Genomic DNA, 22,602 nt, shown 5'->3' with positions numbered 1-22,602 from the left:
GAACCACGACTCAAAGTCAGAGCTTGAGTGGCTGACTGAGATTCATCTCTATTTGCAATGCATGACTTAGTTTAAAATACAACGTAAGTGCAGTTTCTCTATAGAGTATCATGGTGTTCCCAGGGGAGAGAGATGTTTTTGAACCTCACTTCAGTGTCATCCTTAACCATATTAGCTCATACTTATTGTACAATTTATCTCTTTGTAAGAGACAGGTCCCCCCCCCCTTTTTTTGTAAAGTTGACCTTCCACAGAAGTTAATTCCACAAGAAGAATTTTTAAAATTATAATTATTATGCAGGTTTCACCCAACATTGTGTTTTCACACAGGTTTGCTTATTGTCAAGTGGTTAATACAATAAAGTCCAGATTTGCTGTAATCTCCTATATGTTTTCAATAGGAGGTGATGCACAGGGTCTTAGATTAGTTTTTAGCTTGTTAGCTAAATAACTAGTTATAAGCTTCTCAATCTAGGGCACACTGATGCATCACAAAACATATAGCTCTGTTAATAAATCCTACCTTTTCGAATTGTTGCACCACCACCTACTTTCATGGTTTTTCTACCTGCTTTTTTTGACAAACATACATAAATATTTTAGTGACCACATCAATAAAAAGGTGTGCTCAGTAGTTGCTGCTATAAATGCAGCGGCACTGTGGCATTTTAATTGAGGACATACTAAACAAATACATAATAACACAGTCTAATATAATTTAATCACACAACTGAGATACAATTATTCTTAAAATTATGTGGTGACTTTTAAACCCCACTACTTTTAATCTTTAATCAGCTTTGGTTTATATCAGACTAGTGCAATTGAAATATGTGGTACATAGCAGGTTGGTTAAAGCATTCCTTTTCTCTTTAGTTCAGAATGGGCAGCCCACTCGCACCCCTGAAGTGACTTTGGAAAAGTATTTATTTTTACATAAATCTTCCTCTTGCACAATCATCAGTCTATGCCTTCCTGCCATAGTTAGAAAAATTAACATTTTGGCTACTTTGGGAGATTTTTTTAAAGGCAGCTGCAGGCATTTTGTTTTTTGGAGAATGCTTCAGCTGCTGTTGGCAAGCCAGGAGAACCGAAACTGGCTTTACCAGAAGTGTGCCTGAATCATTAATGGTGAGATGGGCTGAGTCAGAATCCTGGCAAACAAAAAGCAAGCATTGGGGGGTGGCCAGAAGTAGAACTATGGCTTTGCCAGCCAGTTCATCCATCCAACTGGCTGGATGAATTGACTAGTCAATATTATTTCATCTTGCTTTAGTGAATAGTTTTGACCTGTGCATCAGACGGCACCAACTCACACATTTTCACATTGTCATTAACCATGGAACAAGCAAGATCATGACTTTCATGTTGGGAAGAAGCCCTCTCAACAACTACAACAAATAATAACTTCAAAAACATTTATTTAATCCCTTCTTTGCTGAGTTTAACTTGAGCAAATTCCCTTTGAAACATTCCAGTGGAACATAGGGGCATCTGGCATTGGCTACTGTTGAAAGACAAGATACTGGGCTAGATGAACTTTTGGTCTGACCCAGTGTGGTCATTCTTATGTTCTTCTAAGTGATGTGCTAGGTGCCTAAGGAAGCAGCTGAGCTGGGTTCTGCCTTGGGTACCAACTTCACATGCCAGCATTTAAATGACTGAAGATATTTTATTCTTGTGTAGAATTTATACAGAAGGAATGAAACTTTCAAGAGTGCTCAATGTTGTCTTTATTCTACTTCCATTGAACTGAATGGGAGAGCTACCTTGGAATTTATTGGCAGTAGAAGAATGTCAACACTAAATACGTTTGAAAATCCCACCCAGGATTTCTATCCAACTTCTTACGGTTCAACCATGACTTCCATGGCCTACAGCACAGGAAAGAAGACTATTCCTGAGAAATAGGGAAAGAAGAGTCCTCCTAAATGTCCATGCCAAATGGCTGGGACCCACATTATTATTAGAACTAGTTGGAAAATAGAAATCTATTTCTATGAAGAATGCTGATGTTTTCACTTTGAACTGTTTGGAATAAGTCCATTTTTGTTCGGTGTCCCATTTTTTAAAATGTTAAACAAAACACTACTAAAAACTTCATTTGATTTTTTTTCATTTACTGAAAACCCAATAAGGTTTTGGTATGTAAAACAACCTAAAATCATCAGGAAAAAAGGCACAATTTGAGCTTTTCTTTAAATTAAAATGCCAGCCATTTCCCATGACAAAAATTGCTTTAGAAAACAGGCCTTTTAAGAATAATCTTTTTGTTCAGAAAAGTTTAGGCACCTCTAGTAGTTATTTCTGCTTTTCAAGCAACATGCGGAAACCTGGACTTGTTCTGTTCCAAAATTTATCCAATTATATTAATATATTTAAAGTTGAAAAGGAGTCAGTTTTACCCTCTTTTCTGATGGTGGGCTGGACGTTGCCTTCAATCACTTTAATAGTGGCTGAAAGTACAGAGAGTGGAACATGACGCACAGTTACATAAAAGCATTCAAACAAAGTTGTTCCTTTCTTATCATCTCTTTATAATATGGCTCATTGGCTACGTCTAGACTCCAGAGTTAACGTGAAAAAAGATAAGCAATTTGCGTACTGCAAATTGCATATCTTTTTTCAATGTTCTTTCAAAAGAGACTTTTCCAAAATTTGGCGCAGCTACATAGCGCCAAATTTTGGAAAAACCAGCTCTTTCAACATATCCCTTATGCCTCGTAGAACGAGGTTTACAGGGATAGTGAAAGAGCGTATGTGCTTTTTCAAAAAAATTTTTTGGAAAAGCGGACATGTTTCTTGGAAATGGCATAGCTTTTCTGGGATACCTCCAGTATTGCGGAAAAGCGCTGCAGTCTAGACATAGCCTTTTAGACCTGGGGTGGCTATAAGGAATCAGGTACAATCAGTGTAAAGTACTGTATGCAAAAAAGGGTCTTTTTTAGACCTCCAGAGTAAGAACCTACTCATTTGTCATGATTAAGCCATGACATTTTACACAATATACACAGAAGGAAACTATTCAACCAAAAAATCAACTAAATATATTAATAGGGTTATTATTTATATAGCACCAATCGTGTTCTTGGCTAGAGGATTATAGTGTTCGACTACACCAGTATGTTATTTACCTTTGTTTGTATCTCCTGAAAATGTCAGCTCCATGGCAACAGAAGATACACTAAGGACAGTACAATTATCCTACAATTTTCTAACATTTTTTTTATTTGATTTTTTTTTCCAGGAGACAGCAAAGGTGGCAGGGAGAGAAAAAACAAACAGCATTGACTCATACAGTTCTGAGAACTGAATCTGAACTTTGGCCTATCTGTTCCAAAATCTCTAAAGCCCAGTGCAATGTTCTTCATTTTAGAGTCTTAGGCTCCAGTTCTGAAAAGGTGTAGATGTGTGCCAAAGTCTGATGTGCACAAGCTTTTGTGGCCTCAGTGCTTCAGGCTATGGCTGCATTAGTAGTGCAGCTGCTTAGGTCAATGTAAATTCTGTCATTCAGTGGGCTGGCTTTTTCACTTATTCATAAGTTATTCTGACATAAGTGTCCTTAGACTACAATACTGAGGTAACTCCAAGCCTAATTCTGATTCAAAAACTCAATTTAATCCCTAATGGAGTGTGCAAGGGAGTTGGAGAGTATGAACACTCCCCTTTATTACTCCCTGCCCCACAGGGGCCAGCCATCCTGATGGCTTCCTTCTAGCAGCTCCAAGAGCACAAGCCAACCCTGGGTAAATAGAAGAGGTAGGAGCAAGGGATTATCAAGTAGAACTTGTGTAAAAGTTATACTGTCTCCTGCTGCTTCTTGGTGACAATGTGGCTCTGTACTGCCCCCAACACAGGGCTATAATTCAAGTTAACAGAGAATACTTTTTCTCAGCATCCCAGCCTGAGGAATTTAAACTGCTTCCTTCAGCAATGCTTCCCCATCACAGATGTGAAATATGAAAATACCACATTGAGAAGCATGCTAAATGCAAACCTATGTCTTTGAATCCCCCTTGCCCCCATACAATATTAGAATGGCTGAATTGCATGGAGACGGTTTTCTTTTTAAATTGAAAAATTCCTTTCAGGCTGCACTGGCAACAGTTTTAAAAAGCAATATCACCAAATGTATCTGGAAATATTCCAAATGAACTTACTGAAAAATGTCAGGGGAATCTCTTTGAAGGTGCTCCCACGAACATACTATAATAAAGAACAAATCCAGCACACACATAAATAATTTTATAATAAAAACTCACTTTTTAATGCATTAAACATGACATGTACCAGATCCAAAGCCCACTGACAGCATGGCCAACATCCACATTGAATTTCCTTAGGCACTGGATCAGGCCCATGCCATGGTAGTATTGGAAACATAAGGGTGTGCAAATCTCTAGTCGCTGGCTGTACTGTCCACAACAGCAGTAATTGCTACACTCTGGAAAAATTACATAGCTTAATACACCCGTTGCCCATTTCTTGCATGCCTGTATGAAAGGCCAAACCTCTGAGCTCCCTTCTAGAGGTACCTCAACCATGTGTCCTGATTCATGCTGGTGTGTGAGGTAGCCTAGGCAATGGCAGCTTCTTTGCCACTCAAGATTTCTCCCAGTGAGGCAGAGGCAGATGAAGATTTATTAGGGCTCTGGGAACAAAGAACAACTGTGGCCCACACGTACAGGGACCATGGATGCCAGAACTGGGGGGGATGTGGGCCATGCCCCCTCTTTTAAAAATTGGAGACATGCCTGCCTACTTTGTAATGTGGGCATAGTGGCCTTGGGCAGGCACAGAGTAGTGGTGGTATGGGCGCTGTTTATGAGTGGGGGAGCAGGAATTGCCAACCCCAAACTGCAAGCCTGGGGCCAGAGGCAACAGGAGCAGAAGTGCCACACATGGATGCTCCTCAGACACAAAGCCCAGGCAGTAGGAAGGGCAGTCTGTAACCAGGAGCTGGAGGGGCCCGTCTGGGGCAGCCTGGCAGCAGAGCAACGGGAGCTTCACCACAGGACCCTCCCTGTCAGGCTCCTACTGACTTGTGATCTTTCTGGGGCTCCCTACCACCTGCCAACCAGGGCAGGACCTCCTCTTCCTGCAGAACATGTCTGCAGGCCTGGGGGGCAGAGAAGGGCAGCAGGTGACCAGACTGGAGCGCCCATCCCTGGGTCTCATGAGCAGTATCATGTCACAGGGTTGGGAACATGGCTGGGGGTGATCTCCCACATCCTTGTCCCAGCTCAACACAGGGAGAGAGTTCAGGACTCCCCAGAGCAGCACAGCTCCCTGAGAGATTCTTACCACATTCTGGCTCTGATTTCTGACTTGGCTAGGGGGTAGGGCTTTGGGCAAAAGAGGAGGAGCAGGAAGCAGGGCCCCAGGGGGAAGAGAAAGCACAGGGGGGTAGGGCCACACTTCCAGCACCGACACCCTTCCCACACTTCCACCCAGATTCCTGAAGGGCCCCCAACTTGGCAAGAGCCTCTAGGTCCCATGAGCCCCATGCATTAATCCATCACTGCAGAGAGGGGAATCCTCGAAGGTTTACATCTTATTTATGTTGCTGAAGAAATTAAACAGACTCATAGCAGGAATCTGAATCTAGTCCAGAGTGTATCCGTGACTTCAGTGTATTCAAATGTACTGTATCCAAAGAAACTTGGCAGGATATTTGCTTAATCTGGTATTTACGAGTTTCATTTGACAGTGAAAATAATGACTCATGTGATGACTCTGTGGAAACTGAATCCTCGTTCTTGGACAAACAGGGTTCTCTCAGATAAATTAAAGTGTTGTTCATTGAAGAAATACTGTGAAGGGAACACTTCTATTTCCATATATGTGGCTAAAAGTATAAATAATCAAATCTTTATTTAAAATGTACCTTAATCTGAACGTATTTAATCAGCTTATTCAGGATGTTGAGTAACTGATCACTTCCAACTGGTACATCTGGAAAAAGAAAAGCAAACCTTTTGGAAAAACGGAAACAGTTTAAAGACTCCACTGTTCTGAACTGAAGGGGCTTCTTGATTTGAGTGTCAACCTAAATGATACAATCTGAAGTCCCCTAATATTTTTCAACGAATAAAAATGTTATTTCGATTTAAATAATGGTAAAAGGAGTTTGCTAGTAGTAAGTCTAGTAACACTTTGAAGAAACAATATTCGTATATATCTGACATCAGTAATTCTAACTACTTCCTTTTCCCATTGTTCTTAGTGATCAGAAGGGATTATGATTGTCATGGAAATGGAATCCAAATCTCTTTCCTGTGGGGTACATAGCCTGTATCATCTTACATCTTATCGTAAGGCTGAGCAATGCTTAATTTGTGCCAGGGGTAAGGACAGACTTTGCTGGGTTAATGGGGAGCTAGCTCTGGGCCCCTAGAAGAGGCTGGCCTTCTGGAAGAAGGGGTGGGGCTGGATTCTAGCCCTTCAGCATTGCTGGGTATGCACCTCCAGGGCTCCAAGGGCCATGGGGTCCAGGTGTTGCCAAGGCAACAGCAGCAACTGGAAGCTCCAGGCCCTTTTAAATTGCCAGGCCCCAAGGAAGCTGCCCCTTTTGCCACCATGTCAGTGACTCTGGCCCCAGCACTTCTAGGCTTGGCAGTTCATAGCTCTGGCACTTCTGGGCTTGCTGTATCAGTTATGGATGTAATAAACTCCTTTGAGCCCTAGCACCTATATTCCCTCTAATCTTTTTGACCACTTACAGGACAACATTTTTGATGTGCACCAAAGCATGTGCACCTGTTCACCACCAATAGAAACAAAAAACCTAGCTGGCCAATTTTGAATCTCTCCTGATTGGCTGCACAAGTGCATAGTTTACAAGGAATACTGCCTGGCACCTAACTGCTTAAGCCAGGACACCTCTTTCATTACAAACTAAGCACAGAGGTGTTTCTCACAGTTAAGAAAGCTATCAGAGTACCAGGTAAGAGTAATCCAAGAACAGATTCTTATTTGCTTTTCAGTATTGTGTGACTTTAAAAGTAGTGTGTTTTTTAAGACAGAAAACATACAGAACACTGCTAACTCTTTACATATGTTTAGATATATCTGAGAAGAGGTAGATTGAGGTTTGGTATATATTCCCTGCAATAAGCCAATACTCACCAACTGGGTACAAGAGTTTATCTATAACATGAATTACACCATTGGTTGCCATGAGATCAGATTCTTTTGATTTCAGTTCATTCACCAGAAGTGTGTCATTTACCTAGCAAACAATGAGAAGAGAACTCTAGACACCAAACAAGATACTTAAAAAAAAAACCCTTAGCCTCAGTATGGCAGTTTGTTACTGTTCAGATACACGTCATTCTGCAATATGCACTATTTAATATATGGACCTGATATGCCAATTTCCTATGAGAGGGAGCATCATACATTTTTCTTACCACTTACCATTTTCAAGAACAGCTTGCTTCCTTGTACTGTTTTAAGAATGTTTGTCACACCAGGTTCAACACCATTTCCAATGTTAACTCCTTTTGTCAGGTGATAAAGAAGAATGGTTTTGAGAGCATTTTTGTCCCCTATAAAAATAACCATTAAAGGATAGTGCTTAGTTCATTTGCAGCATAACAAGGACTCATTGATGGATGCTTGAACAAGATCATTGCTTAGATAGTCACATGGCATATTCAAAAGCACACATCGTCCTTTCCCTAGGAAGAGGATGAGACACAGAATGAACCGTATGTGACAAGTGATAGTCACATTGCTTAATGAAAAGTCACTAAAAAATACAGTGATGAGCATGGAATTAGAACCTATAGAGAAGAACAGACATTGGTCAGCCATTACCTAACTTTGCTTCTACTCATTTGTTTCTAAAAATCCCAGCTAGGAATTCTGCAGTCCATAAATACTTATTTGACCTCCTCCTACTTAAATCCCATAAAACACCATCTACCAGACAACAATGTAATGGTCTGGCAGGCCCAATCTGGCTAGAATGAGATCATGCTGAAGAGTCTGCAGTACATTAAACCAATTCAGAAAGCTAAGCCATTTAAAAAATCCAATGGGATCCATGCTTCATATGAATTCTCTGAGTGAAAATAATGGGACAAGAGTGGAGAAGTAGCTGTTGGGTGAAAAGTTAAGTAGTGAACTAAAGAGAGAGGACTTACAATACAATACAATGGGCTTAGATGCTTGTATGCAGCATTGTTGTAACTATGCTGATGGCAGGATATTAGGGAGACAAGGTAAGTGAGGCAGTGGGGTTGAGGCAAGGTGTGTGTGTGGGGGGGGGCTGGCTCCACACCCCCGGAAGGGGTGGAGCTTTGGGTAGAGGGGGGTGGGGCCAAGGGCATTCAGCCCTTAGTGTTGTCTGAAGTGCTGTGCTGGGCCTTTCCCCCGGCAGTCAGAGCCCCGTGGAGTGGCACCCCCATGGCATTTCAAAGAGGCCCGAAGCTCCCGGCCACTGCCTTTGCTACTGCAACAGCAATGTCTGGGAGCCCCAGGGTTCTCTTATCAGCGTTGTTAATCCACCTCCCCGAGAGGCAGTAGCTGGTGTTACCTACCAGCCCTGTGCTCTTGAGGAGCCAGGGACAGACACTCGTGGAAAACCACTTTCCCCAGGCCTCTGCTAGAATCAAAGACAAAGCAAGGAAAAGGCCAGGGAAGACACACCTAAACTAATTAAGGAAACACCCCAGCCTCATTTGAATTGAAGATAGAACAGAGGGACATCTCATTAGCATACAGAATGGGGACCAGCTCTTCCAAAGCAGGAACCGCATTGAACTATGGGATACCGAAAGCAGAGAAGCACTGCCTGATGGGAAATCTCTGCTCCAGATGCTAATGAACCCAGGCCTGCTCACACCCAAATTAGTCATCATCAGACCAATTCTAGTAATGGATCCTATTGACATCCAAAATACTGAAATTGCCTAGTTGCATTGTGAGCTCCTTCAAGGAACATCACCCATAACCAGGTGTGATCAGTCTCTATTGTCTCGCCTCTGTTTACCCATAAACAAATCCAGTGTTCCCTTCCAACTATTGTCCTGTCCCTATAAAAACTCCTACCCTTGGCCAAGAAAAACTGTTCTGATGCCTGGGTTTAAACTGCATCAGTTCCATTGGGACTTCATCATCTCCTGTCTGATCATGCTGGGGGCTCTGCTCCTCTTGTCTCCTGCCCTCTGGACCCCCAGCTCCCATCACCATCTGGGAATCCTGATAAGTGCAAGCTCCACAGAGTGGTGATTTCTCTTCTCTCTCTCTCTCTTTCTCTATCTCTTCCTCCCCCACCCCACAAGCATAGCTTCCTGACTCTGCCCTATGTAAACTATTCTGTGGTTACCTAGCCCTAACATTTGTAATCAGTTACAATTTAGATTTAATATTGTAACTGTTTTATGTGTTTGGCTCCCTATATTCGCTATTCAGAAATAAATAACTTTCATTGTTAAGCTGGTTGCTTCTCTCTCTTTTTCTTTCTCTTCTGCTCACTCTTCCTCAAGGGGAGTTGTTTTGGCTTCCCCATTCACTCTGCAACAACGCTTCTTGTACCCAAGCTAAAGATCCCTGGAGTGCCCAAAATCCTATGGGGTTTGCTCATCATGTGGTTTACCAGTGAATGATTGTGGTGTGAGAGTGGGGATAATTTCATTTTTCTTTTTTATCTTTAAAGCAGATGTTATTTGAGCCAAATGGGTATCCTGAAATTGGAAACCCATCTCAAGTTAAGTGTATATGGCAGAAAATAAAATAAAGATAGGTAAAATGTAAGATAGATATCAAGTGGGAATTGATGAGCAAACAGCCAAAACAAATTGATAAAAGGAAACTTTTTTTATCCAATTCATCTGAGGAACTCACTGCCATTAAATAGCAGTGAGGTCAAAAGTTTGTAAGATTTTTAAAAGGATAAAGGCTTATTGATAATAAAAACATCTAAAATACCATAGGTAGGCTAAAAACAGATCAAAATTACTCATGTTTCAGTCATAAGCCAGCCACAAACTGATGGGAGTGAAGAAGAAACAATCCCTATCCAGACATAACGGTCCACTGTAGTTTCTTGTGGACATGTGTTAGCACACTCATACTGCATTCTATGACACATCTCGTATTGGCCATTTTTGTAGCTATAATACTGGACTAGACTAGAGGGTCCCATTGGCTGATTTGGCAATGCTTACATTCCAAGAAAATCATATGACAAATATTAATACAGTACAGTTAGGTACTTAAAACTCAGTTAGGTACTTAAAACATATAAAAATTAAACTGGGAACCACAAATCAGCTCCTTATGTGTGTGTATATTACAGTACTCTTGGTTCCACCCATTCCATTTCGTGAAAAAAACCTGTATGGTATCATATTATTTGAGAAACAGTATGTGACACCATGCAATTAACACTGAATTGTTTGCTTGTACAAAGGGAAGAGCTAAAGGGCTGTGGTCCAATGCCTCCTCCCTCCCCCAGAGCCAGGCACCCATCAGGGACTCCCAAACTAATGCTTCTCCCTCCCCCAGAGCCAGGAACTCCCAGTCCCCCCAACCTAATGCATGGGTCCCAGAGCTGCCATCGCCACCACACACTTCTTTCTCAAGTGCTGGGGCGGCATGAGTTGAATAGCCAGCTGTGCTCAAGCGCTTGATGCCTATGCAAAGCGGCCCGGCCAGGCTTCAGCACATACTGAGAGCTGTGCACAGAGCGGGTCGGCCGGCTGGGAGCAGTTGCTGTGGCACAGAGTGGCCAGCCGGCCATGATCTGCACTCAACCACGTGCTCCAAGCGGCCAGCGGGCATCACTTTATTATTTAATAAAATGTAGTGCCGGGCCGCAAAAAACTTTGATTGGGCCACATGCAGCCCTCCAGACACCTGTTTGACATGCCTGACCTAGGGTCTTTGCTGAATTTCAGTATGTAAAGTGAGTGGCCTTGACCAAAGAAGGAACAAAGTGATCACACCATTATGCCCTGCCACAACCCATCTGAGGGCAGGCATGTTTGAAGTGAACAGGGTATGTGTATCTCTTGCCTGTCTCAAAGGAAAGTGTTCGGGTTTATAAAGCTACTTTATATGCTGTGAGAGCCTTGTTTGAAAGTCATTATATACATGCAAAGTATTATAGTATAAGTAAACTAGCAACACTGTAGGAGGAATTAAGAAGAATCCAGTGAAGATGTGCTTTTCCAACAGCAGAGTGCTGTCAGAGATGGCTATGCTGGAGGCAGGCCAAAAGAAAGGAACAAAATTGAGGGTTGCTAATTTGTAAACTCTGATCCACTTGGAACACAGAGCTCCTTGCAGGGACAAGCCTTTAGGTTGAGATTAAGAGTATGAATCATCTAGGTTTCAGGCACATTAAACTTTTAGGGTGAAATTCTGATGCACTAAAGTCATTGGGATTTTTTACCATAGACTTCAGTGGGATTGTTAAATACATTTCTAATATTCTTGTGCTACTTACTTTTCAGTGTTTCCCTTTCTTCATCAGACAAACCTTTAAAGGCATCATTAGTTGGGACAAACAAAGTCCATTCTCCAGGTTCTGACAGAATAGCATCTAAATCAGCATCTTTCACCAGACTAAAGAAAATGCTAATCAGAAAAAAAAAGCGCACATTAAGTTATGGTCTGGTTCCCAAAGATGTGTTTATAGAGGGCATTCTGAAAAAACATCAACACACAGAAGTCTGTTTAATTAAGGCTAGTTCCTATCACTCCTAAGCATTTATGTAGTATCTTACTCTACAACTATTCCCATTGATTTCAAGGATGAGGGAAGTGAAAAGTCATTCAATATGTCAAGAGCAATAGGTAGATTGAAAAGGAAGGAGTAGAGGAAGAAGAGGCTGTTGATGATCAATTTGAGTGGAAAAGCAGAAATAAGATTGCACAGAATCCAGTGGGGAATCATAGACTCATAGAACATTAGAACTGGAAGGGACACTGAGAGATCGTCAAGTCTAGTCCCCTGCCCTTGTGGCAGGACCAAGCACCATCTAGTTTATCCCTGATAGATGTCTGTCTAATCTGCTCTTAAATACCTCCAGCGATGGAGATTCCACAACCTCCCTAGGCAACGTATTCTAGTGTTTAACCACCCTGGCAGTTAGGAAGTTTTTCCTCATGTCCAACCTAAACCTCCCTTGCTGCAAATTAAGTCCATTGCTTCTTATCCTATCACCAGAAGTCAAGAAGAACAATTTTTCTCCCTCCTCCTTGTGACACCTTTTTACATACTTGAAAGCAGCTTGAAAGTAGAGGAGAGGAAGGCAAGACAGCAAGAACAGACTGTATATTCATGGGGCAGGAGATAAAATGGAATAGGGAGATAATAGTAAGGTAAGTGAGGTCAAGGGAGTAATAAAATAGGATACTAGAGTACGCACTCAGGCTACCTTGTTTACAGGCAAGCTGTGTACAAGGATGAGGATTTTAGCAAATTTAAAGCTCTAAGTGGTTGCCACATTTATTCACAAGTAGTAGTCCTATTGCAAACACTCTAGACCAGTGGTCTCCAACCTTTTTACACCCAAGTTCACTTTCTAAATGTCAGGACAAGCCAAGATGTACCCCATCTCTTCCCCAAGGCCCCACCCCTTCCTTGAGGCCCCGCCTTCTCTATTCCCCTTCTCTCCATCGCTTCCTACCCCTTGCCTTTATACACTCTCAGGGTACGGCCACACTGCCGCTTTTTTTCGAGCCTTCTGTTGGAAAAGATTTTTCTGACATTTGGCTCATCTAGACTGGGCCAAATGTTGGAAAAAACTCTTCTTTTACAAGCCCCCTTATTCCTCATGGAACAAGGAATACAGGGGCTGCCAAAAGAGCATGTTTGCCTGAAAAACTCCTGAAGTCTAGCCTCACTGGTTTGAGACAGGAGGTGCATGCTCTGGAATGGGAATGAGGGATTTGGGTGTGGGAAAGGGTGAGAGGTGCAAGCTCTGGGAGGGAATTTGGATGCAGGAGTATGTGGAGAAGGGGATGCTGGTACAGGGAGGGGGCTGCAGGCGGGAGAGTGTTGGGCTCAGATGGAGCGTTGGGGTGCTGAGCAAGCCACAGGCTTGTGGATGTGAGGATGCAGGAGTTTGGGTTGGAGTGTGTGAGGGGTTCAGGGCAGGGAGGTTGGGAGTATGATGGGCTCAGGACACAGATTTGCAGTGTGTGAATGGTGCAAGAGTGTTGTGGCAGAAGACTGAGGATGTGGGGGTGCAGGAGTTTGAGGATGTAAGAGGCTCAGGACAGGGGATTCTAGAGTATGATAGGCTCAGATTTTGGGTCGGTGTGGGGGGTACAGGAGTATTATGATGCTGTGGCCAGATGAGAACTTGGCCCCAACTGGGAGCTTGTTGGCCAGGCTTCATTTTTAAATAAAATATTATGTCAAACACAAAACATTTCAGCATTGTCTTTATTTATGAGACGGGTGGGGAACCTGTTTTGAGTCAGGAGTCACTGACCCACAGAAAAGTCAGTTGGGGCCACACAAGTGAGATACAAAAACACAACCCCTCCAAAACCCTCAACACTCACTAATGTGGTCTGAATTGTGCTGGTGGGGGCAGGGGACAGGGTGCTGTGACAGGGGACAGGATACTGGGGCAGGGGACAGGATGCCAGTGGTTGCTGAGACAGAGGAGAGGGCGCTGGTGGGTGCTGAGGCAGGGTGCTGAGCACTAGAGGGTGCTGGTGGGTGCTGAGGTAGGGAACAAGGTGCTGGGGCTGGGTGCCAATAGGTGCCAGGGCAGCAGACAGGGTGCCAGTGGCTGCTGCGAGAGGGAACAGGGTACTTGTGGGAGTCTGGGTGGGGGGAGGGGATGGGGACTGGTACCTGGGGATCCTGCAGCTCTGTGCCAAGGCAATGGAAGAATTCTTTCATTGACCTAACTACAACTTCTTACAGAGGTGTGTTGAATGCAGTAACAGAAGAACCCATCACTGTAATATGTTTAGTATGCGCTGTGCCTCTGTAGCATTCCTTGTGTAGACATACCCGTAGATAGAGAGAGATTTCTATGTGGTGAAAACCTTTTGCTTACCTAAAGCGCTTATCATTCTTTAATAATTCACGCAGTGACTTTTCAGCTGGTTTGATGATCTGTCTGAAAATGTGAATAACACCATTTCTTCCCTCTTTGCTTCCTCTCACCATGCATGAATTTTCAACACATACAGCCTGATTAGGGAGGGAAAAAACAAAATAAACCAGCCAAGGTTAGAGCAAATAGCATCCAGGCCACAAACAAGGCTATGTTAGTGAAGCATATTTTTTTTTGGAATCAGCCTGAAATTTGAATTCCTCTGTAACATCTATAATTTTAAAAATAGAATTTATCCAGATGCCCATTGGAAAGTTATTTATTTTTCCTTTCTAAATAAAAAAATGCAAAAGGAAGCAAATTTTCTGGTAAATAAATATGTAAATAGTTTAAAACTTGATCACTGGTGACACTTGAAAAAAAGTTAGCTCTTCTGAAACTAGAAGTTTATATTATTAATCTCAAGCCAAATCCTAATGCCTTCTTCTAGTTTTCCAGTTATTCATCTATTTCAGTCAACTTTTAATTTAATTTAATTTAATTATACTTCAGAATCAAAGATCTTTCTCACATGTACAGTGGTGTGGTAAATGTTGATAATTTTGACTTGCAATGTTGAGCAGTCTTAGAACACTAATATTATTGTCTTCTCCAGCAAGATCCGGCCTTCTCCAGCTTCAGGGGTTGGATAGATGTTATTTGTCACTGCCCCCAGGATTTGGAAATCGTCATTCACTTACTGTGCGATATACAAAGATTCTGAGAACTTTTCCTCCCAAGGTCTCCACTTTTTGTCCATTGTAGAGCTCACCAAGGCCAATTTTCGTTTTCAAAATGTGGTTTTGCAAGATGATTTTAAGGCGGCGTTGGTCCATCCTCAAAATGTCATCTACCAAATCATGTTGACAATAACATAAATTATTCCCTCATTCAGGTAAGATTCACTGCACACACTATGATTTACTTTTTCGTTTTTGCAATATTTATATTTTAGATCAATCATTTTAGACTTATAAAACTGAGGAAACTATTCACAGAAATTAAATTGGCTAACTTCTTTTTAGGATTATAAATTATCTGTAAACAGACTTCTAGTTCTTTAATAGACGTTTGGCAGATGATTTACATGTAGGCATGTTTTAACCTCTAGATTACTTGTGAAATGAAGTAGATTTCACAAGTAATCTAGATTATTTGTTGCAACTATTGCACTGAGTAATTACCATTTGTAATCCACCCTGTGTTGTGATATGTAAGGCACATGATGCTGTTTCTTATCTTTGAATGTATGACTGGCTGAAAAGTTTGTTTTAGAAAACCATGATGGCAGAAAATGTGTCTGTAATATATTGACACTATGTAAGAAATCGGAACTATTCAACTCCCAGGAACCTACCAGAGAAAGCACCATTCAGAGGAATCAGCAGAGTGTACCTTCCCTCTGGCCTTAGAGAAGAAGCCAATCCTAGCTGTGCCATAAGGTCCGTGAAGGTGGTCTGCTGTTCACCTGCAAGCTCAATAACTTGCTTGGCTGCAATTCGACAGGGAAAAGATAATTAATTTTAGTCCGTTAATTAGTTTTCTTGCTTCAGCAATCTCCCTTCCTATAAATTACAATTTAATACAGGAGGTTTTAGAGGGCCTGGATAAGGAACAGAAGAGGTAAGCACACAGATTCACTCATAAATAGGCTTGTATAGATTTATTATGTGGAAAATGTTTTATAGTTAACATTCCTTATCTTTATGATAAATACACAAAACATTGTCAGTCACTCACCAGAGTTAGGAATCAGCACACTGTCAATGAGGTGGATAACACCATTGGTTGTCACAATGTCTTTGCGTTTTACCATCTTGACTCCATTTATGGTTAGGCTTTCACCATCACAACCTACTTCAACTGTATTCCCTTCCAAAGTCTCGTAGACTGCTCCACCCATGATGGCTTCAGAGCATTGGAGACTGTTCAAAATATGGAACTTCACGAGAGCTAAGGAGAAAAGAGGAGACAGGTCCATGTATAGCCACCTGATTTTAACAGGATTACTTAAGACAACTGAATGCATTGAGTGAATATTGTTACAAAATAAAGGTAAATAACTACCTTTATTTCTCATTATTCCCATTCCAATTTTGACAAACACAAAATATACTACTCTTTTAATGGCTATACAGATAATTGTTTCTAGTAACTGTGAAAAGGATTGTTTGAACAAGAACTCATAGTGTATACTGCCATGGCACATTGTGATTAAGACTTCTATTTTTAAATGATTTCCATGATAATGTTACATGCACTTTAGTCTGTTAACTAGACCTGTATAAACCAGAGGATCTAGTTTAATGGCCATAGGTAATATTAGGTTGCCCGTAAAACTCAACATACTACTTTCTTTATTGGGTGTTCAGAACCAACCCTCAACTTTTATGACTATTGTTCATTGTTTGTTTCTAATAGATCCCATGGGGTGTTTTTTTTTCTTAAATTGGAGAAAAGGCACCTCCAAGAAATATCCTCCTGCTAGTGAGAGGATTTTCTAGATAGTGGCCTTACTCCTTCAGATATATGAATGTCAGTCACTAAACATCTGCAACTAGTCTGTGGAAAGGCTAGTTGTAGACACGGATGTTTACTCTTCCCTGTAAAATGAAGGGAGTGTGAAATGTGGTTACTTGCTGGTAGCGGGGAGACTTGTGAAGCTGAGGACAACGTGGGTGGTCTGAACATTATGAAGAAATTTAAAGAAAGTGTTGCAGGACTGTCTGCTGGTTTGAATTCTTTACTTTTCGCAGATACAGAAAACACTGTATGTCCTATTCTGTTCAGGGTAAGCCTGCTGCCGTCAGTGTGCAGTGAAGGACGGAATTCAGCCCATAAGTATTTAGCCCCAGCAGAGGTTTCTCTTCTTCTTTTGTTGTCAAATGTGCAAGAAGTGGGGCTAATTTTTAAGTCATGTTTTACTTTTTTATAATGCATGAAGAAGTTCTATGGGACTGCATGAAGTTCTCCTTTTTTGTTAATTTTTTTATATTACAACTATCAGTGCAGAGTCTCTCCCCTCCAGTATTTGCCACTTTATGCCACTCAGATAATGCAAATCACCTGATCTGGCCTAAATCAGAATTCATTATTTAATGTGACACAGAGTGTTCCCAATCCAATGCCCCACTCTCTTCAGATTGCATACATTCTGTTGGGGTTATAACTGGAGCTGTGCCATTTTTCAGCTGACATATAGCCCCCTAGGGACCACAGCTAATTAGCACAAAATAGAGCAATTCTTAGGCTACTCTAGACTATGTGAGGTTCAGTACCTGAATACGTTTGTTCATGTCCACTCCATGTGCATTGGCAATCATAAAAGCTAACAAAATATTGAGAATCAATAATAAAGGGATAATTCAGAAAATGTCATAATGTGTTCATGGTAAATCCATGCTACCCCCACATCTTCAATACTGTATGCAGATGTGGTTACCTCATCCCAGAAAAGATATTCTGGAACTGAAAAGGTTCAGAAAAGGATAACAAAAATAATTAGGGGGAAGGAACACCTTCCATAGAAGGAGACATAAATAAGGCTGGAACTTTTCAATTTGGAAAAGAGATGTGATGGAGGTCTATAAAACCATGTCTGGGATGGAAAAAATAAATAAGGAAGTATTATTTACTCCTCAGAACGTAAGAACTGGGGTCATCAAATGAAATTAATAAACAGCAAGCTTAAAACAAGCCAAAGGAAGTATGCACAGCCAACCTGTGGAACTCTTTGTCAAAGGGTGTTGTAAAGTCCAAGACTATAAGGCTGTGTCTAAACTGGCAAGTTTTTCTGCAAAATCAGCTGCCTTTGCGGAAAAACTTGCCAGCTGTCTACACTGGCCGCTTGAATTTCCGCAAGAACACTGACTTCCTACTGTCTGAAATCAGTGCTTCTTGCGGAAATACTATGCTGCTCCCATTTGGGCAAAAGTCCTTTTGCGCAAAGCTTTTACGCAAAAGGGCCAGTGTAGACAGCTCAGATTTGTTTTGCACAAAAAAGCCCCGATCTCGAAAATGGTGATCGGGGCTTTTTTGCGGAAAAGTGCGTCTAGATTGGCATGGACACTTTTCCGCAAAAAGTGCTTTTGCGGAAAAACGTCCGTGCCAATCTAGACGCTCTTTTCTGCAAATGCCTTTAACGGAAAAGTTTTCCGTTAAAAGCATTTGCGGAAAATCGTGCCAGTCTAGACATAGCCACTTGGGTGTCTCTAGACTATACCTCTCTGTTCACAGAGAGATGTACATTAGGCACGTCGAAATTGCTAATGAAGCAGGGATTTAAATATCCCATGCTTTATTAGCATAAACATGGCCACCACTTTTTTTGACACAGTGCTTTTTCGAAAAAAAACCAAACAAACCCGGCAGTCTAGACACGGATCTGTCAAAAATAAACCCTTTTGACAGATGCTGTAACCCTCATTTTTTGAGGAATACAGGATCTGTCGAAAAAGGGTGTATTTTTGACAGATCTACTTCTAGACTGCCATTTTTTTTGAAAAAGCTCCATGTCGAAAAAAGCAGCGGCCATGTTTATGCTAATGAAGCACGGGGTATTTAAATCCCTGCTTCATTAGCAATTTCGACATGCTTGATTTGCATCCCCCGGTTGACAGAGGGATGCAGTCTAGATGTAGCTTAAGAGGGTTCAAAACACAACTAGATACAGTAAAACTCCAGTGGTCCAGCATCCAATGGTCTGGCACTCCTGATGGTCTGGCACCATCTGGAACCTGGAAGTGCTGGACAATTGGAGCTGATCTGCCCCCGGCTTCTCCGATTCAGCCGCTGCTGAAACTGACCAGTGGCTGACTCCCGGAACCCAGGGGCAGAGCAGCTGGAGTGCTCTGCCCCGAGCTTCCCGGAGTCAGCCGCTGGTCAGTTTCAGCAGCGGCTGACTTGGGGAAGTCTGGGGCAGAGCAGCTGGGGTGCTGCCAGGTTGGTCCCGCAGAGCCGAGGGGCGGATCCTCCCCACTCCACCCCAGACCCGTCATAGCCCCACCACTTTCCAATAGTCCAGCATATTTGATAATCTGGCACCCCCTGGGTCCTAAAGGTGCTGGATTATTGGAAGTTTACTGTATATTAATGAAGGAAAAGTCCATCAATGGCTGTTAGCTAGGATGGACATGAACTGTGGGTCTAGCTTCTGTTTGGTAGAAGTTGGGAACAGGCAGGAGGAGATGAATAAATTGATGAGTACCTGTTCTGTTCATTCCCTCTAGGGCATCTGGCATTGGCCACTGTTGGAAAACAGGATCCGGGACTAGATGGACCTTTGGTCTGACCCAGTATGACCATTTTTATACTCTTATGTTCAGAGAATTAGGTGACTGTTGCAGTCCGTAGACTGCCTACCCTATCCTCATCAGGTTCAGTTTTCTTTCTTTTTGCTGAAGGACTTCTTGGAGGATTGGATAACTAAATTAACTTACTACTTTAATATCTAATATCTGACAAACTATTGGGAGAAAAACTGTGGTTTTGTAAGATTCTTTCCCTCCCGCACTTCCCATCTTCATTAAATTGTTAGGCAACATCTCAGACTCCTATTCTTCCAAGGAATGCTCCAGCAAAAAAGAAATCAAAACTTGATATATCTAAATTCCCCTCCCTCCTTTTTTTTTCTTTAAGTTTTGGAAGAAAACTTTGGAACTGGTTTTGCTCATTGTAAAGGGGCATTCAAAGGCATGGAAAGTACCCTGTGCTGTTCACCTTTAAAACAACTTAAATATGTAGCATAGTTCATGCAGAAATTGCAGTCTCAGTGTTTATGACATAGTTTCCATAGATGGCTTTCAGACATCCTGCTTATAATGCTTATTCTGACTCCCTTGCTTTTTTAAAATTTAAAGCACAACAGAAATTCTTGACTCCTACAGTATGTAGCAATTGCCCTTTCTTAATGAGAAAGACATATGTTAGCTGTAACTTACAACTATAATTATTCTAATGGGATTTCCTTTTCCTTTCTCTGGAAAATAAATTGTATGAGGTATTTAACCAATGTTGATTGCTTTTAGATGCATAGCCTTGCATTGACATCTTGGTTGTCAAAGTACTCTTATCCCCAAGTAATGGACCACTGCTGTTATATGTGTTAGAATATGCTGTAATAGCTATTCAGTCTACTTAAGTACTGGTATTCACTCGTTGTCAACATTTTTTAAAGGATTACAATTCGATTGCCTTGAAATCATATTTGCATAGACAAACTAAAGATAGTATTCTTTCTCAACCTTCACTTAAACTCCACTGATGGGACAAGAAAATTGGCATCTACTTCATTACTAAAAATGCAATGGACAGTCATCATTAAATGATTCTTATTAATTAATAAATGGTGGGTCAGAGCCTCCACTGGTGTAAGTCAGGGGAACGATGCCAATTTACACCACCAGTGGTTCTGGCTCAAAAGGGGCCTACAGATATAGCTTCCATAAATTTCAATAACAATTTTGTCTGTGTGAAAATGGGAGTTTACAGTTTAAAGCATACAGGGGCAGAAATTTTAAAAGCATCTCTGTGCCATGGCTAGGCCTCCATCAAAGTTGGGAAGTGTACTTCTAGAGTTACTTCAGCACATTGGAACATTGTACTCATAAACAACGTGTTTGATCCATTTTAAATGGGAAAACAGTGTACATTTGTGTGGGGTTTTCTGTGATTATCATTTTTAACAGATATGCACAGAATTTCACAGAATAAATTGTCTGTATTTTTAATAGTAGAATCCAGTAGGCTGAATTATGGTTGAAGTCCCATTGCACGTGGTAAAGATATTAGATATCTCACCCTTGAAGAGAGTCCATGATAGACTTTGGCCTATAGAATATATATACTCTTACTATGAAGGAGCTATAACTGAAATGGCATTTGAATCAAAAGCCCAGATCGAGATGTCCCAGAATATAAAACTGAGGTCTATTTCTATTAAATAAATATAAGGAGTTAAATTTTCCTGCTCACTCTTTTGGGATAATTGTATGGTATTAGAATCTCTGTGTTTCTAACTCCAGATTTGATTATATTTGAAATATATTTGCCTTTTCCCCCTATATATAAAATCACTGACATACCTTCAGAGGCCACCTTATCGCCCATGATCCTTTCCAAGACTCCCCGTGGAAGTTTTTCAAAAGCTTCATTAGTGGGAGCAAAGAGTGTGTAATGGCCTGGCTTTCCAAGTGTGTCCAGTACATCAGATGTAATGGCAGCAGCCTAGAAAAGAAATGTATGGCTTACTGAGAGAACTGTTCAGATACATTGACCTTCAGGGTACAGAAAAACAAAACCCTTAATTTTGAAATCCCAGAGGGTCAAATACTGCACTTGAATGCTCACAACCATCTCTCATTGAAAACGGGATGTTGTTGCACATGAATCTGTAGGCAGACTTTGGTACAAGTTTAATGTGCAATCATATATTATGATTTAGCACTTTGGGGTTTGTATAGAGCTACTTTAATGGTATGTTGTAATAAAATATAATATTCAGAAAAAAGCCTGTTTATATAAGCAAAATTACAGAACCAAAATGTAGAAAAATAAATGCCTGCAGGGAAACATCTTGGATCAATCGTCGGAGTTTCTTTGATAATCGGCAGATACTACAAGCTAAATTCGAATATAATTTATAATGATTCAAATGTAGTATAACTCTATCAACTTCAGATGAAATAGATTGGATTTACCCCAGTACAAACCATATCAGAATGTAGTCCATTAAATGCATTCATTACCTAAAAACACTCAATGGTAAATTTAAACAACGTTGATTAAGTGAAATTCTATACACAAACCTTTAGGTTAAATAAATACAAAGAATCCTGACATTTTTCATTTTATTGAAAAACATATCCACATAGGATTTGCTATAGTAGATAAAACCAATGGTTTAGCTAATTCTCTTTTTTACCTTTGGAATAGTATCTAAGGGTATGTCTACACTGCCACCCAAGTTCGAACTAGGGTGGCTAATGTAGGCATTTGAAGTTGCAAATGAAGCCCAGGATTTAAATATCTTGGGCTTCATTTGTATCTTGCCGGGCACTGACATTTTAAAATCCTCCTTAGTGCAGATTCCGTGCCCATGGCTACACACGGCATGGAGTAGGTAGTTCGAATTAGGCTCTCTAATTCAAACTACTGGTACACCTCGTTCCACAAGTTATTCTAGATTTGATTTTGAAAAATAGGGAGGAACTGGTTGACAATTTCAAAATAGAAGGCTGCTTGGATAAAAGTGATCATGTAATGATAGAATTCATGATTCTAAGGAATGGTATGAGGGAGAACAGCAAAATAAAAACAATGGATTCCAAGAAGGCAGACTTTAGCAAACTCAGGGCCTACGTCTACACTGGCATGATTTTCTGGAAATGCTTTTAACGGAAAAGTTTTCCATTAAAAGCATTTTCGGAAAAGCGCGTCTAGATTGGCAGGACGCTTTTCCGGAAAAGCACTTTTTCTGGAAAAGCGTCCGTGGCCAATCTAGACGCACTTTTCCGCAAAAAAGACCCGATCG

The 22,602-nt window shown here is 41.2% G+C and overlaps 1 protein-coding gene across 13 annotated transcripts in view; it reads right to left on the bottom strand.

Moving 5' to 3' along the window:
- The window catches only part of POSTN (periostin), a 51,814-nt gene that overhangs the window by 13,166 nt on the left and 16,046 nt on the right, over positions 1-22,602 (bottom strand). For 5 of the 13 annotated variants that reach the window (XM_075919128.2, XM_006124926.5, XM_075919127.2 and 2 more), the window contains exons 7-18: positions 21,155-21,296; positions 15,813-16,025; positions 15,430-15,564; positions 14,774-14,922; positions 14,034-14,170; positions 11,459-11,589; positions 7,420-7,550; positions 7,129-7,231; positions 5,888-5,955; positions 4,161-4,206; positions 2,406-2,456; positions 524-571 (exon numbers count right to left, since the gene is read on the bottom strand). In XM_075919128.2, coding sequence (XP_075775243.2) covers positions 524-571; positions 2,406-2,456; positions 4,161-4,206; positions 5,888-5,955; positions 7,129-7,231; positions 7,420-7,550; positions 11,459-11,589; positions 14,034-14,170; positions 14,774-14,922; positions 15,430-15,564; positions 15,813-16,025; positions 21,155-21,296 — 1,354 coding nt within the window. The remainder of the gene's footprint in view (positions 1-523; positions 572-2,405; positions 2,457-4,160; positions 4,207-5,887; positions 5,956-7,128; positions 7,232-7,419; positions 7,551-11,458; positions 11,590-14,033; positions 14,171-14,773; positions 14,923-15,429; positions 15,565-15,812; positions 16,026-21,154; positions 21,297-22,602) is intronic. The other 8 variants (XM_006124927.5, XM_075919129.2, XM_075919130.2 and 5 more) reach the window with 4 other exon arrangements.

This window comes from Pelodiscus sinensis, chromosome 1 (genome assembly GCF_052426305.1).
Source record: "Pelodiscus sinensis isolate ZL-2025 chromosome 1, ASM5242630v1, whole genome shotgun sequence".
Taxonomy (NCBI): Eukaryota; Metazoa; Chordata; order Testudines; family Trionychidae; genus Pelodiscus; species Pelodiscus sinensis.
Note: the sequence above shows the minus strand (reverse complement) of the source record. Positions and strands in the feature narration are given on the sequence as shown.